The 14,461-nt window shown below is 39.2% G+C and overlaps 1 protein-coding gene across 2 annotated transcripts in view; it reads right to left on the bottom strand.

Moving 5' to 3' along the window:
* HECW2 (HECT, C2 and WW domain containing E3 ubiquitin protein ligase 2) overlaps window positions 1-14,461 on the bottom strand; it is a 170,329-nt gene that overhangs the window by 51,237 nt on the left and 104,631 nt on the right. For both annotated transcript variants that reach the window (XM_030018086.2, XM_030018087.2), the window contains 6 exons: window positions 12,845-12,920; window positions 10,801-10,970; window positions 8,077-8,219; window positions 4,438-4,538; window positions 1,558-2,895; window positions 115-210 (listed from right to left, as the gene is read on the bottom strand). In XM_030018086.2, coding sequence (XP_029873946.1) covers window positions 115-210; window positions 1,558-2,895; window positions 4,438-4,538; window positions 8,077-8,219; window positions 10,801-10,970; window positions 12,845-12,920 — 1,924 coding nt within the window. The remainder of the gene's footprint in view (window positions 1-114; window positions 211-1,557; window positions 2,896-4,437; window positions 4,539-8,076; window positions 8,220-10,800; window positions 10,971-12,844; window positions 12,921-14,461) is intronic.

Here is a 14,461-nt window from a genome sequence, read left to right on the forward strand (position 1 = left end):
TAGAACTTTTCAGCTGTTCATTCTCAGTTCTCGCATTTAAAAAAGAAATGTAATGAGATCTCAGTATTGAGATCCAGGCAGCCTATCCCCCAATTAAAGTATGAAGAACCTCACTTGGTGGTAGAGCCTCATCCACTCTCTGGTACCGGCTAACATCCTGACGTACTGAAGGCAGCGACCTCAAGGGCTGATGGCCATTGGCTTGAGAACCTGGAATCAAAATGCCCACAAATTATTTTTTCAGTCAATATGGGGAAGCCTTAGAGTTGCCTCTAAAGTGAACAAGACATGCTAAAGCTTCTGCTGAACTACAGTATTTTAGGATATATCTAATAGTCATCTATTTCGGGGGGGCAAAATAAGTTATGTCTACAGTTCTAGTTAAGTGATTTCTCTGGGATGAGCTGCAGTCCTGGTCCTGAAAATGTCACCTCTTGGGATGTGCCGCATCCACCTGTGACCAGCAGAAGCCAGGGCACAAAAACAACGACGTGTGCCTGAGCCACATCCCAGCAAAGGACGAGGACAAAGCTCCACCTGGCCCCTGCAAAAACCTTGCTGTAAGAGCGGGAGGTGAAATTGTCCATTGACCTTCCTTGCTGCAGCCACACTGACCCGCAAAACATGGTGCAACCTGACACCTAATAAAAAGAGAGTCCCAAATGTCTAGAAAATGCTGTAAAATGAAGTATTGACAGTATTTGAAATAAATAGCAAAATTATTCTTTCCAAACAAAAGAGCTGTTTATAAAGAAAAGAAATGAATAGATCCCAAAACTTTTGAAATGTTATGAAAAAGACACATTCAGAAACCCACTTGATTAGATCCATTTTAATCCCTGAAGAAACTGAATTGATAATCCATTGTGAAATGTGCTTGGAAACAATCTGTTAGGGACATGTTTCTACTTTCAGTGATTTGAGTGAGACACAAAATTCTCAACTGTTAAAATAATTTTACAATTGGTAAGAGTTTTACAGTGTTAACTTGAGTAACACACTCCTCTCCTCCCATGGTTCCAGCTGTGCTAGGACATATCTTCCCTTTCCCAGTTCCTTATCTGTATAGACAAACACCCTGAAGTATGACTGAAAATGATTCTCTTCCTTTTTTTTTTTCCTTTCTTTTGATTACCCTTATGTTTTAATGCTAATATATAAACATGTAAAAGAAAAGACCCAAATATAAATTCTAGTTTGTATTTCATAGTTTTGGGATTTTTGTCCCCCCTCATTACCATTTTGATTAGCGAGCAGGGTAATATTGTAGAATTCTTTACTCCTCGTCATCCTCCTTCCCACTACTCTCTCAAGAATTAAATTATATCCAATTTCAAAATAAATGTCTTGGATATTTCAGGTTTGATTTTTTGTTAAATCAAAAACCCCAAGAGTCTTAAAGAAGTGAATAAATCTCAAAGGAACAACAACAAAAAAGTATCCTCAAAGATAATGACATTGAGAAATGAAGATCTTTATTTTCAGTTGTTAATTTTTTAAATTATTTTTACTGGCTGCAGAAAGATCACTTCAGAAAGTGCCTCCTGCAGTTGTTACCTCCAGTAGCTCCTTCAACCTGTGCTGTGGCACCCTCACAAGCTGCTTGGGCTCCTTCAGTTTCTTCATCCTGAGACTGGCTATTGGCAGCTGCCACCTGCAGGCTTCTTCTTTGCCAGATTTCTTCTGCTTCCTCTTGGTCTTGTAATTCACCTGCCTCAGCCTCCTGTACTTCCTCCTGAGGTAAATGTACCGCAGGTAGAGAACCAGAAGTGCTTGCAGAGTCCTGTGTTTCAGCACCTGGCTCAATTCTAGCTGCACTGGTGGCACAAGCTCCCTCTTCCTCCCCCTGAGAAGAAAAGGCTGGAGTCTCGGGAAACCTGGCACTTTCAGAAGAAGAACACCGCATTTCAACTGAGGAACGTCGCACAGTCGCACTTTCGTTGCAAGAGCTGTCTGCCCCTTCCACGTCACTCTCCCCTTCTGGCCGAGTACTAGCCTCACTGACGCTTTCCGTGCGAGCAGGATCACTCTGCTCCGTTTCTGATGACATCTGGGAAGGTTCAGACCCTTGATCAGTGGATTCCATTTCACTAACGCCCCTTCTGCTCCCAGCAGCAGCAGCAGCAGCTCCTGTGTCCACACTGCTAGGAGGCTGCTCTGCCTCCTGAGCAGCACACGACTCACTGCCAGCCTGGTCTGCCGGTGCTTCACTTTGAGAACCTTGCAGGCTTTCACCTCCTGCTGACTGTGATGGTGGAAGCTCTGGGAGAGTCTCCTGCTGGTCATCAGTTGATGGCAAAGGAGCTTCAGAGGCTGCAACATTTTCATTCTCTGCAGGCCCTTGCACTGCCTGATCTGATGAGTAACTTAAACCACTTCTTTCAACATTTCTTGTAGCACCATTAAGCATTACTAAACCACCATCGTCTTCCAAGGAAGACGGAAAACCCAGGTCTTGATGTAGCTCATGCTCCTCTTCATCTGAGTCAATGTGAAGCATAGCATTAAGTCTTGTGTCAGTAGGGAAGCTACTCCTCAGTTTTGGGGAGGCTCCACGTGGACGCTCACCACAGGCAGACGTCCCAGTTCTGGGATGATTGTTGTGTTCTATTGCATCCAGATAGTCATTTAGTGAGTCCTGGCGACCTCTGGTAGGTGATGATCTTGAAGCGCCAGAGGTCAACTCATCCTGGTCTGTTTCCAGGGTTGTACTAGTCCTTAAGGGGCGTCTCAGGATTGCTTCTCCAGAAGATTCCTCAAGGACTGGACCATTGGAACACACTGTGGATGTATCATGATGTCCTGCTGGCATGTCCTCATCATCAGAGGGGCTCCCCAAGTCTCCATTTACAGAATTCACTCCTAGCAAAGTGCCAACTGTTTCTGGTGAAGCGTCTGCAGAGACACAAAGACTGAACATGAAACACAATGCAGCAACAGACAGTTCATTCTACTTTGCCTACATCACAGAAGTGATATAAAAATACACATCTCTCAAGATGTTTGCTTATTTCAATCAGACAATAAAGGCAAGAAAATACAATTAAAACAATAGAGGCACCTACAGCGTTATAACAGCAATTACGAAATCTTCTCTGTGTAAGTCTATACTATTTTATAGGATACAGAAAATTTAATGGATGTGAAGTATGATTTCAAAGGACTCTCATTTTGCTTTTAAAAGACAAAGCACTGCCAAGCATCTTACCAAACTGTCAGTAAAACCAGCCTCACAACCAAGGAACCAGTTTTCTACAGCGTATCTCTCATATCCAAAAAGTAGGATTTACACAAAGCCCGTCACTGACACCAGTTGCCATTACACCCTTAGCAGCATGCAAACCAGCATCTGAGATCACATGAGGAATCACAGATTGTGTACAGATATCAAATTCTATGCACAACATTTATTTTTGAGTTCATTTATAGGACTTTCCACTGTAAAGAATGGGAACCTACTTAAGTAAAGTTCATGAGATATTAGTTATGCTATGGTAATACATAGAAAAGGGAAATGAAAATAAGCCATCTCATTTGAGAGATGAGATGGTAACTCCGCACACGGAAATTAAACAGGCATAGAGTTGAATAATCCAGCTGTAAGTGTCTGTACACGTCTACAAGAAACCTAACAGTGAAGTCAGTGAACTAGAGAGCCTGGCAACAAACAGGACTGAAGACAGAAGCATTTTTTTAATGGTGCCAGAGCAAAAATATTAATGAGATACAGGACTACATGGCTACAGAAAAGGCAAGAATGTTGTATCAAGTTAAAAGACAGAGCAATATCTCACTACCAAAGTGATTATACGAAGTCTAATGAAGGATAATCTAAGATCATAAACATGTAAACAGACACATATGATGTGGCAGACACGTAACTGTACTAGCCGTGTTCTGCTAGTTGCCTTCAGAACAGGAAAAAAGGGAAATAAAAAGAATTGCCTAATGGAAGCATGTATTCTCATAACCATAACAGATATTCTTGGTTCTAAGCAGGACACAGTTCTGTGAAAGGGGGACAGGACAGAGTGATCTGCATGTACACCAGCAGGGGATGAGAGCACAGGTGGAATCTTACTTGCAACCGCTTACCTCAGCCAAAGGTGTTACAAAGCAAAGATGTTAAAGTGTGAAGAGAAACAATGAATTTGATTACCCAATCTATCCCATAAAATGAGAATCATAAGCAGATTCATTTAAAAATCTATCTAACAAAATAGGAAAACAATACAGTAAGCGTTGGTGTTTTGGAATTACCATCTCCAAAGCAGTACCTGACATATCTAAACCTTGAATCCCAATAGAAAAATCTATAACAGAGGCACTGTACACAAATGAGAAAGTACATTACCACAGAAAATCCTAGAAATTGAAATACATAGCAACTCTCTCCATACAACTATCTGGAGATCCAGATCATTGACAAATTCTCACCTTCGTGAACAGAAGATGTGATTTCCACTTTGAATTGGAGATATCCACTTACATGATCAGCTGGGAGCCTTCTGCCAAGATTATAGCTGAGAACCTGGTCTCTGCAAAAACAAAGATATTGGGTTTTTTTTAAATTTTACCTGTTTTTATTTTTCAGTATTTTGTATCAGAGGCTCTTATAAGATAACAATCAGCATGATAGAAAGTAATTTCTGTTACAATCTTAAAATCAGCCACATACTCTGGCTTGTATGGAAAAGTACAAACACCAACAATGGTGTAAAATACCTGTAGTTAACAGATAAAACAGCCTAACAAACTACTTTTGATCATTTCCAAATACATATTATGCCCCAGCAATTCTTATACAGTTATAAATCTCAAGTCCTAAAGAAATCAAACTGCAAAGGATTCCCTTCCCCTAACCTGCTCCTTCCCCCAACCCAAGTATGTTTTCTAATTAACAAAACCTTTCATTTTTTAAAACCTTCTGCCCCCTTGTGGTTTTTGCTATATACAAAATTCCCAGATTCTTCACATTTTAGTTCTCATTCAATAAAGTACTTCTGCATTCCTGTTTAGAAAAGCTATTAATGCTTGGATTTAACTTCAAATATGTTCTTAAGAGTTATTGAATTCAGAGGGACTCAGACTTGATTAAGCACTTGTATCAGCTTGAGACTTAGGATCAGATCCTAGGCTATACATTCTTATTAGGCACAGCCAGAACTCACAGCCCCAGCTCCCCTCAGTGCAGCTGGGACAGCTAAAGGGTGAGGAGGGAGCTACTGAAGACCTCCATAGGAAATTACTGTTATTTATGGAAATAAATTTATATTGGTATAAACACCTCTCCTTTACCGGGAGCACTCCTACTGCAATATGAGTGACAGACTAAAACAAATGCAAGGTCATTACTGAAATAAGCTGCAGCAGTTTGCATCCAAACATTAACTTCCAGCAAAAAAGTCCCGAGTGGACAACGTAAGGCAAAGCAGCCTCCCCACACTGCTCTACAGGCTGCAGTACATCAAATTACGATAGTAGCGTCTCCAGGATCCGTCACAGATTCATCGCTCTGTACTCCAACTACAATTCTTCAGCTAGACTTGGGGGTATCCTCAGAAGTTTGCCATTTAAGGCTTCCACAATTTTTACATGAAGTTTATATTACTCTAGGCCACTTGAGATTAGAGAAAGCCACAACGTGAATAATGTCTGCTCTGTATTCAGTTGAATCAATACTAGATGATTCTCATGCTCATTTGTCATGTTTTCCATGAAATTCAAAGCCACTGGCCATTTTGTTACACAAACTTGTGAGCTATGATGACAGCTAAAAGTGGGGCGGAATTTTAGTTCAGTCTGTCTAAAATGGCTGGTTCTAAACTTCACCTTTTCATTCATTAATACTGATCATTAATACAGGGAAGGGCAAGTTAAGCATATGGTGTACTGTAAGTCCTTGGACTTCGTACATGTAATTTTTCAAGTTCACATCTTAACCCAGTAGAGGATTTTGATTGTCCTTGACATCATGAAAATGAAGAAGAAAGTGAAGATGTTTTACTTGCTTGATCAAAAACAAAATAGAAAAGAATTTGCAGTTGACTGTATGTTTGGTACATTTCTACTTCATGTCTCTATTAACCACTCCTTTACTTTGCAAAACATCTGGTGAAATGTTGTCTGTCTTTACCATGTCTTGGAAAAAGGAACCCTGACAACTGATTGGCACACAAAAACTCTAAATGGACAAATAAATTACAGATGAAGAGGCAAAACTGATTTAACGTCAGTTCTAACAGCAGTATGCCAAAACCAAACTAAATACTTACCTATATTCTTGCTACATATTTGTTATGCAGCCCTTCCTTTCCTAAAAAGATTTGATATATCAAATATACAAAACTGAAATATGGAAAAGAAAACAGGAAACATCTTCCAGAATACTGGTTTGAAAAAACATAGACAAGAACTGACGAACACAGCAAACAGGTAACTTCCAGACCTCACAGCACTAGGAATCCCAGAGCAGAAAAACATTTTGGGGTTTACCATGGAAATGAAGACCCTGAACTAGGTTTTGAAACCAGTCTATATCATGGTGCTACTTTTGATTATATACCGGTGTGCAAATTTATTAGAAAAAGCTGCTTGCTCAACTTATCACAATTTGTTGAAACTCAAAGATGAAGCATTTCTTAGAAAAGTTGGATTTATATACACCTGAACTGCTCTTGGATAACACTACAAAACAAATGGGCAGGCTTTTTTTTCTTTTTTTTTTTAAAGAAATTCTCTATCAGAAGACATCATCAAAATTTTAAGCTGCTCTTACAATTTTATTCTTACCTTACTTACCAGTGTAACCACCACTTTGGAAACTTAAAGCTGAAAACTGTTTTCAAATTGAATTTGATTTTCTCCATTTATGCAACTTGTTACTTTGATGGGAATATCTGTGAAAAAGGAGGCCAGTTGTTTATATCCTGCTTTTTGTGCAAAAGCGTGATCATACTGCCATGCCCTTAAACTTTCAGGGAAGAATATACACATTTTATTTCACCATCATTCCTCATGGGCCTCATCTGGTGGGCTTCTAAAGTTAATGTAGGCACATAACTTTAGCAGACTTTGAGTTAGGTCCTGTACAAAACACATGTGAATAATTCAGTTCCTCCCATTGTCTTTCAAGGAATTATTTTTTCTAATTTGTCAAATATAGCATATATATGTAAAAAGATGTTAACAAAATAATATACTCAACATACTGCTCTGTCTTAAATGTAAAACTGTATATTTGCACATACTGCTGCATCTCTTGCAGACCTCCAGCCATTTGCTTCACACCTGCAATGTATCACAGTGCTTAATTACCAAGTCTTAGGCTCTTCTCAGTGCATATGTTTGTATGAAGGCCTCGTTGGATCATCCACTTGACTATGCTATGGTCCCCTCCAGTAACCATCATGAAGTATAAAACATCTTAAAAGTTTCTAAGTGACTTGCATCTTTATACCAGAACAGTTAGCTATCAAAAAATGAACAGAAATTTTTAAAATTAGTACAACAGGTGAATTTTCAGTCCCTTCAGTGCACTATTCATAGCAAAAGGCAATTTTAATTTTGTAGTAGCACCAGCACTCTGAAAAATAAGGAGTCACAGCCTTGCAGTTCTGGCCAATTAGCTGAACAGGTATTAAATCTCTGATTACTAAACTGACAATAAAAATACTTGAACTGTAAAAGAAGTGAGACAATAAAATCTGCTTCTTCTAAAAAATTTGCACACAATCATGTAGTATTGTGATAATGCCCTGCTTCTTGACTAGCTAGCCAGAGGGTGACATTTTTTGTGAGGGTAACACTTTTTGTGTAAAGAAATTAAGCTGAGAACAAATTATAGACACACATATACACAAACATGGGTACATGCATTCAGAACAGGGTTAGAAACACTGACATCTGCCAGTCAGGCAATAAGGCTATTAAAATGCCTACTAAATTGCTTACTACAGATGCAGTAGAAATTTGCTGCTCTATGACAGTAAGCCAGAAAGGCTGCTCTGCACCAGCATCCTAGATGCTGAGTCTCCCTGATCAATGGAAGTAAGCATTAAGAATGTATTAATTTACCCAATTGCATGTCTCTCCAATAGTCTCTGAACTGGTATGGTTAACTTCCCAAGAAAGCGCTTGATGATCGGACGACTCTTGGCAAATTTGTCTTTAACCTCAATTTCCAGGACATCTGTTAGAAGTGCAACAAAAGAATATTTCTGGAAAGAAAGAACATATTTGACGCCATATCAATACACCTTTATTCAGAAAGTATGTACATAATTACTACTAGCGGGCAGTGAACTCTGAAAGCAATGATTGATGACAGCAGTTTCCATATTGCAAAATAACATCAACATAATTTATAAAGCACTGTATTTTTGTGTATGTAAATAGCCTCTCCGGAAACCTTTATCCTTTTACTGTTCCTTGAAAATAATTGCTCAGTAAGAAATTGCACTAGATAAAAGCACTTTCATGTTCTATGTCAGAAAGGAGAAAGCAATGTATCCTAGTGCTTGCTTCAATTTGGTTAGCAGAAAGCAAGAAGATAAGGTATCCTTGCTGTACTCTACGAGGTTACAGTAGAGTAGCCAGGTCAACACAGGAGGAAGGAGGAAAGTGTCTCACTCTAGGCTGTGCTTAGTGAACTTCCCTTCCAACACCATGCTTTGCTTTTTTTTTTTTTTTAATGCATGACAGGAAGTCAAAAGGGCAATGTGTATGCAGTATTTTCAGGAGCACTGTAACTAAAGGAGGAGAATTTTCTATAGAGTTTTGCCCCAAAGTTCACAAATCTTGTCAGCAAGTTCCAACAGAACCTTTTTCTGCACTTGGGGCCTTTAAACGATATGATACTAATTTATAAAAGGTTTCTTGATGTCTGGTAAGATCATTCTTCCACCTTTCCCTATGAGGGAACACCATCACAGTTACTCTCTTCGGACTAGCATCAATTTTCATGCAGTTTATGAATACTTCATCTTTGAGATCTGTGCTGCTCTGTCAAGTCTGCCTGAAGATGGCCAAAAGATTCAAAAATTGTACAGGGCAAATATATGAGCAGGCATGTTGGCAGACACACACACGTACACACAGTGTGATAACAAATTCCCTTAAGAAAGCAAGCTTAGGAACCGAAGATTTTTATTTTTCCTCTAGACTGTAAGGTATTTCAAACAAACAACCAAAAAGGTATGGTATAACCTACTCAGAAAAGCCGAGGTCATCTAGTTATACCTTTACTATCTGCCATCTTTAAGACCTCTGAGCAAATCGCAGTACAATGCCCAATACACATCTGGCTAGATAGCTAAAGGTGTATTGAACAAGGAACAAAAGAAGGAACAACTCTTCAGTTTAGCTGTAGACATCAGCTAAATATATTCAAAACCAGCAATTAAATTGGGTCAGGATTAAAAACACTTCCTCATGCTAGGCAACTGTTGGAGCTGGGTTCCTGCGATAAACAGAACTTAAAGATTTGTCACTCTCAGTTTGCTATAAAATTGCAAATTATTTTGCAGAAAGGAGTGGATGTAAAACAGGATCAATTCTGCACCACTAGGACAGCATATGTAATGGGATCATAAGCTGCCGTCGTCAGAGCATTGCTACAGGGAAGATAACAGCAGCTAAAGCAAGCTGATACAATGCGTGCACCAGTGAACATCATCACTTTTCTAGTAAGCTTCGAAACCAGGGAGAACTGGAAGAGGAAAAAGGGGAAAAATAAGAGTAGATTTTCTTTCTATCTACTAGATAGATGGATGGACAGACAGAAAGATGAAGAATCAATTTAGAGATTAGAACTCTGATTTTTTTTCAGATTTTAAGACTTCCACACATCTACAGTCTTTCCCACAACCAAGCACCCCTAAGCAGTGCTAATGCTGGCCCTGCTCTGTTCTGTTTTACTGCTTCTTTGGTTTGATTATGATTTGCGGGAACATTTTCCAAAGCCCACTCAATTTTCCAGTTTTCCTAAAGAACACATTAACAATCATCAAGCACAGTACAGGCATCTGCTCATTAGAAAATGGGCGCAGATCAAGAACTCTGCTCGCCGGTCCTGAAAGCGTTATGGAATTATGTCAGTACTTGCACCTTGTTTCCCACATAAACATTTATTTTCAAAAACACAGCCTAGCTCTTCTGTGCTCAAAGACAGCTGTGGGACTGAGTTCCTTCTCTGAGACCTGCACAGCTTACCCAATATAAACACATCTGGAAAACTGGCTTCTGCCAAACTGCCTTTTTTTCTCCCTTGCTGAGTGGTGCTGTAATGCCTCCCTGGGCTTTCCTTCTTAGAGCAGTGCATACAGAGGCTACACCAAAGAGCATCCCCTTTGCCTGACAAAACTGAAAGCCTGCCACCTGCTATGCACAATAAGAATATCATTTCCAAATGAACAGTTGCAATCACTGAGCATAAATGCTCACTTATTGTACCTTTTCTTAAAGAGTCTTCCAACAACATATAATCCATTCTAATTAATTTATTTTTGCAATTTCAAGAAATCTACAGGGCTGTTGAGTGAGTTCAACTCTTGTTAGCAGAGAAGGGAATGAAAACCTCACAGCAGTGCATCTTCAATACACAGCTTAAATACATAGATGATAGCTGTTTCTATCCAACAACAGGGTTCCTAAAATTACTACAATTTCTGTGTCAGTTTAAATAACTAGCTACAAAATAAGCTCACAGCCTTCAGAGAGTAAGGACTAATGCATAAAGAGAAAATACGAGCCTGGTACACGGCATCAGCTGGCAGACAGCTCTGAAAACGGATACATTACCTCTCTGTGCCAAACAGGATTAGTTGTGTTACTGATGATAGTCGACCTTCTTTCCTGGCCATGATGAGCAAATGTAGGAAACGTACTTTTCTTGCCTGGCTGAATGGACATCTTTAGATAAGGATCAGGATTGAAGAACATGCCTTTTTTAAGTCCAACTGCTCTAATATCTATAAAGCAAAACAAGAAGGAAGGAAAAAGGAATTGAGTAAATTAAAGCTAGTTCACAAAGTAGTGCATTCCTAAAATATTACGCAGGAAATCAGTTCACCATAAACTACTAAATAAAGCAACTTAAAATTACTCATATGTTAACTGGATCCAGCGTACAGAACATACTTAAAGCAGGAAGTCAAGTGTTTTCCCAAGACACTATAAGAAAGAAAGGTATCAACATCCTCATTTACATTTTAGCCTCCAGCTATTTGTAAAACAAAAAGCATGAACTTCTAGCTCACCTCCAAATGTTTTTCTCAGTATGTAAGGTATTTCCACTCTTAAAAAGAAAAACCAAAAAACACACAAAAAAGGTCACACAGTACTTGCTCTGTTTCTGGGTAAGGGGAAGGGACTAATATAAAAAACTGTATGGGAGGTAATATAGTGAATTCACGCTTTCCCAAAGTTGAGACTTTGATAAACGCAATTTCAAATACTCATTACCAGGGTTGCTCTGGACTATGATGTACGCTTTCTCCCAACTTAGAAGAAGATAACCCATCTCACACAAAAGGAGGCAAAGTTTTCTGAAAATGCTTCTTTCTTCCTAGGGAAGCCTCAGTACTGCAGCCCTTGCGACTTGCAACAATAAATAATAATTTCCTCAGGCGCATATTCTCATGCCTAAGGACTTTAATGATAGCACAAGCTTAAAAAACAACAAAAAGAGGTATTTTTTTATATAACATTAGATTTTAAACTTAACTGTAAAATATTTCTCTGTTTAGGTTTGCTGAAGTACGAGATTTTTGTGTCTTTCTCCATTAGGTACTCCAATACTCTGCATGCAGTCTTCATGACTCTAATGCAAATGGCGCATACATACTTAGATAAGCAGTTTATACATGCAGGCAAAATTCACTGCGCTAAAATGAAATGCCCCACCTGTGGATTCAGTAAAAAAAAAAATCCTACCCAGTGTTCAAAATTAAGCCACACAGTAGAAATACTATGAAATAAAGGGTAATTGCCTTTAAAAGCAACAACTTTGCATGTGCAAATGAGCAACCAAAAAAATGTTCTGGGAAATATGTTACAGACCTATCAGTCAATACACCTTTCAAAATTAATTTAGGGGACTCCTCTGGCTGAGTCACAACCTTCCATTAAACACAATAGATTTTTCAGAATTCACAAAACAATTATTTTTATAGTACCCTATGTGAGTCTATACAACTTATCAGCTCTATCCCAGATAACCGCTGAAAGACCGTTTCAAAAAGCAGGTTTTTTTTCTGCTCTACTCCTACATCTCTAAATGTTTTCATTGTCAGCTCTTCAAGATTCAGAAGCAAATCTTTTCTGTCTTTGCTCAAGCTGAATATGCGTTAGTCTCACACAAGACTGCCCATGGAATAACGTGCTAATCAAAACAAGTGAAGCTGGTAGACTGTACCCCTACAGCTATTTTGCTGTAGTGACAGCTTAGCTCTCTTACAAGTAAAGATTTTTTCCTTTCTAAACGACCATTTGCAGCCATTGCTTTTTTTACTGCTTCAACGTGATGGAACCAGCTTGCATTTTATTTAGAGGCTAAGTTCTCCACTCTTCAGTCTGAGAGGAACTGTCCTTTGTGCAAACTGGAAATTTCTCCAAATTTTTCGTGCTGGGATCCATCAAATCCATTTCTTTCACTCCTGGAGATTCAGGATTCTGCCTTGTTTTCAACAAACAGAAGTTCTAAAGAAATGACATCTTTCAAGCCACTAGAGTGTGCTCCTACAGAGGCTAATGAAGAAAAGTGTTCCATCTTTGATGTTATTTAAAACAGCAATTATTTTTTTTAACAGTAATTTGTAAAACACAGAGTAGTGTTGTTCTTTACCTGATAGGGTAAAGCTGACTAACTTCCTAGAGTGCTGGGCTCCAGAAGCACCTTCATCCACACCTTCTACTCCCATCTGAAGAGAAGAAAAAAAACGAAGCATATCACAGAAGTTTTCATCTGCTTTGTACATGCTTGAGGATGATAACGCAACTGTAAGGTAGCATGCAGGGGAAGAATCTGGCCGACTACTGTCTATTACCACAGACAGGCAGAGCTACAGCATTTGTTTCTAGGAAAATATCTATTATTTATGCCACACAGTGCTAATATACCAGTACTTGGAATCTTCCAAACAGAACATGTATAGGCTAATACACATGCAGAAACTATTAGTCGGAGAAAAGGAGACTGTATTTTCTTACAGGTTTCCCTTTTGTAGAATAAAATCAACAGTGTGGATTGGTTATGCATACCAAAGCACTGAGCTGGCCAGTGACAGCATGTGTAACTTTTGTCACTTTCCACAAATAGATAATTTACCACACAACAAAAAAAGCGAAGAGATCAAAGAGAGACTAACAAAAGCCTTCAGATCTATGAACAAAAGCTCCTTTTGAACAGAAAAGGTGCATCAGATATCTAAATATGGATGTGGTCTAAAAGTTTATGCTTCAAGGATTTTTCAGGTTTGGTTTTTACTGAAATCCCTCATTAGGTAAAGCACTACTTCAAAATAAAAAGTTTCTCTTGTGTTAATGTCTTATTAATGTCTAGCTCTTTCAACTAGCAGAAGAATTTGTCTTTCAGGACAGGGGTGTGCATCCAGCTGAATAATCTACCATGCAGACATCAGTGGAGCTATCTTTGAAGTCAAATGGTTCTCCAGATAGGTGCTATACTCGCTCCCTGGCAGAAGAGGTGACACAGCCTGATGAATAAGCTTGAGCCAAACACAGCGCTGGGGATTAATACTAGTGATAGAACAGAAAGTCATCTCACCTATTGAACAACAACAAAAATAACCTGAATAAAAACTTGCACACCTATGTATGTGGATGAAGTATGTAAAGCAGTTTGAGCAGCTGAACAGGTGTTTGAAGTTACTGGATTGATAAACGATTCTGGAGCTGTGGTAGCCATGAGGAACCTGCTTTGCATTAACCAGAAACGAAATCATTCCTTTTTATATTGCTTCAAGCTATTTAATATCATTAGCTTTCAAATGCTTCCTAGAACGATCAGCAAGCACACTGGAATTTCATCAGAATTAGCAAACACACAAAGTTTCTCCCATTGCAAAACAGGAATACTTCATATGTGACAAGCAGTCAAAGAGAATGATGAAGGAATAGCAATGACGTTGATACCTGACATCCCCATGGGCCTCAGCGGTCTTGTGAGGGAACACGCTGTGCCAGCAAGCGCCGCCGCTCACCAGTCAGCCCATTCCCCTCCCTCACGGCTGGCTTCACGATGCAGCCCCATTCTCAGGGCAAGACATTTCTCACCAGAGTGCTCAAAACTGTCCCTTTGCCACCCAGCATGACACCAATACGCCAGTGACTTTATGTGGACACGTAAGCAGTGACAGCTGGTAGTAGAATTATGAGGGCATCAAAAGCAATGGGTCAATTCCAGCTGAATCAGTGTCCCCTCATGTACAGACAGAGATTC

Source organism: Aquila chrysaetos, chromosome 6 (assembly GCF_900496995.4).
Source record: "Aquila chrysaetos chrysaetos chromosome 6, bAquChr1.4, whole genome shotgun sequence".
Classification (NCBI taxonomy): domain Eukaryota; kingdom Metazoa; phylum Chordata; class Aves; order Accipitriformes; family Accipitridae; genus Aquila; species Aquila chrysaetos.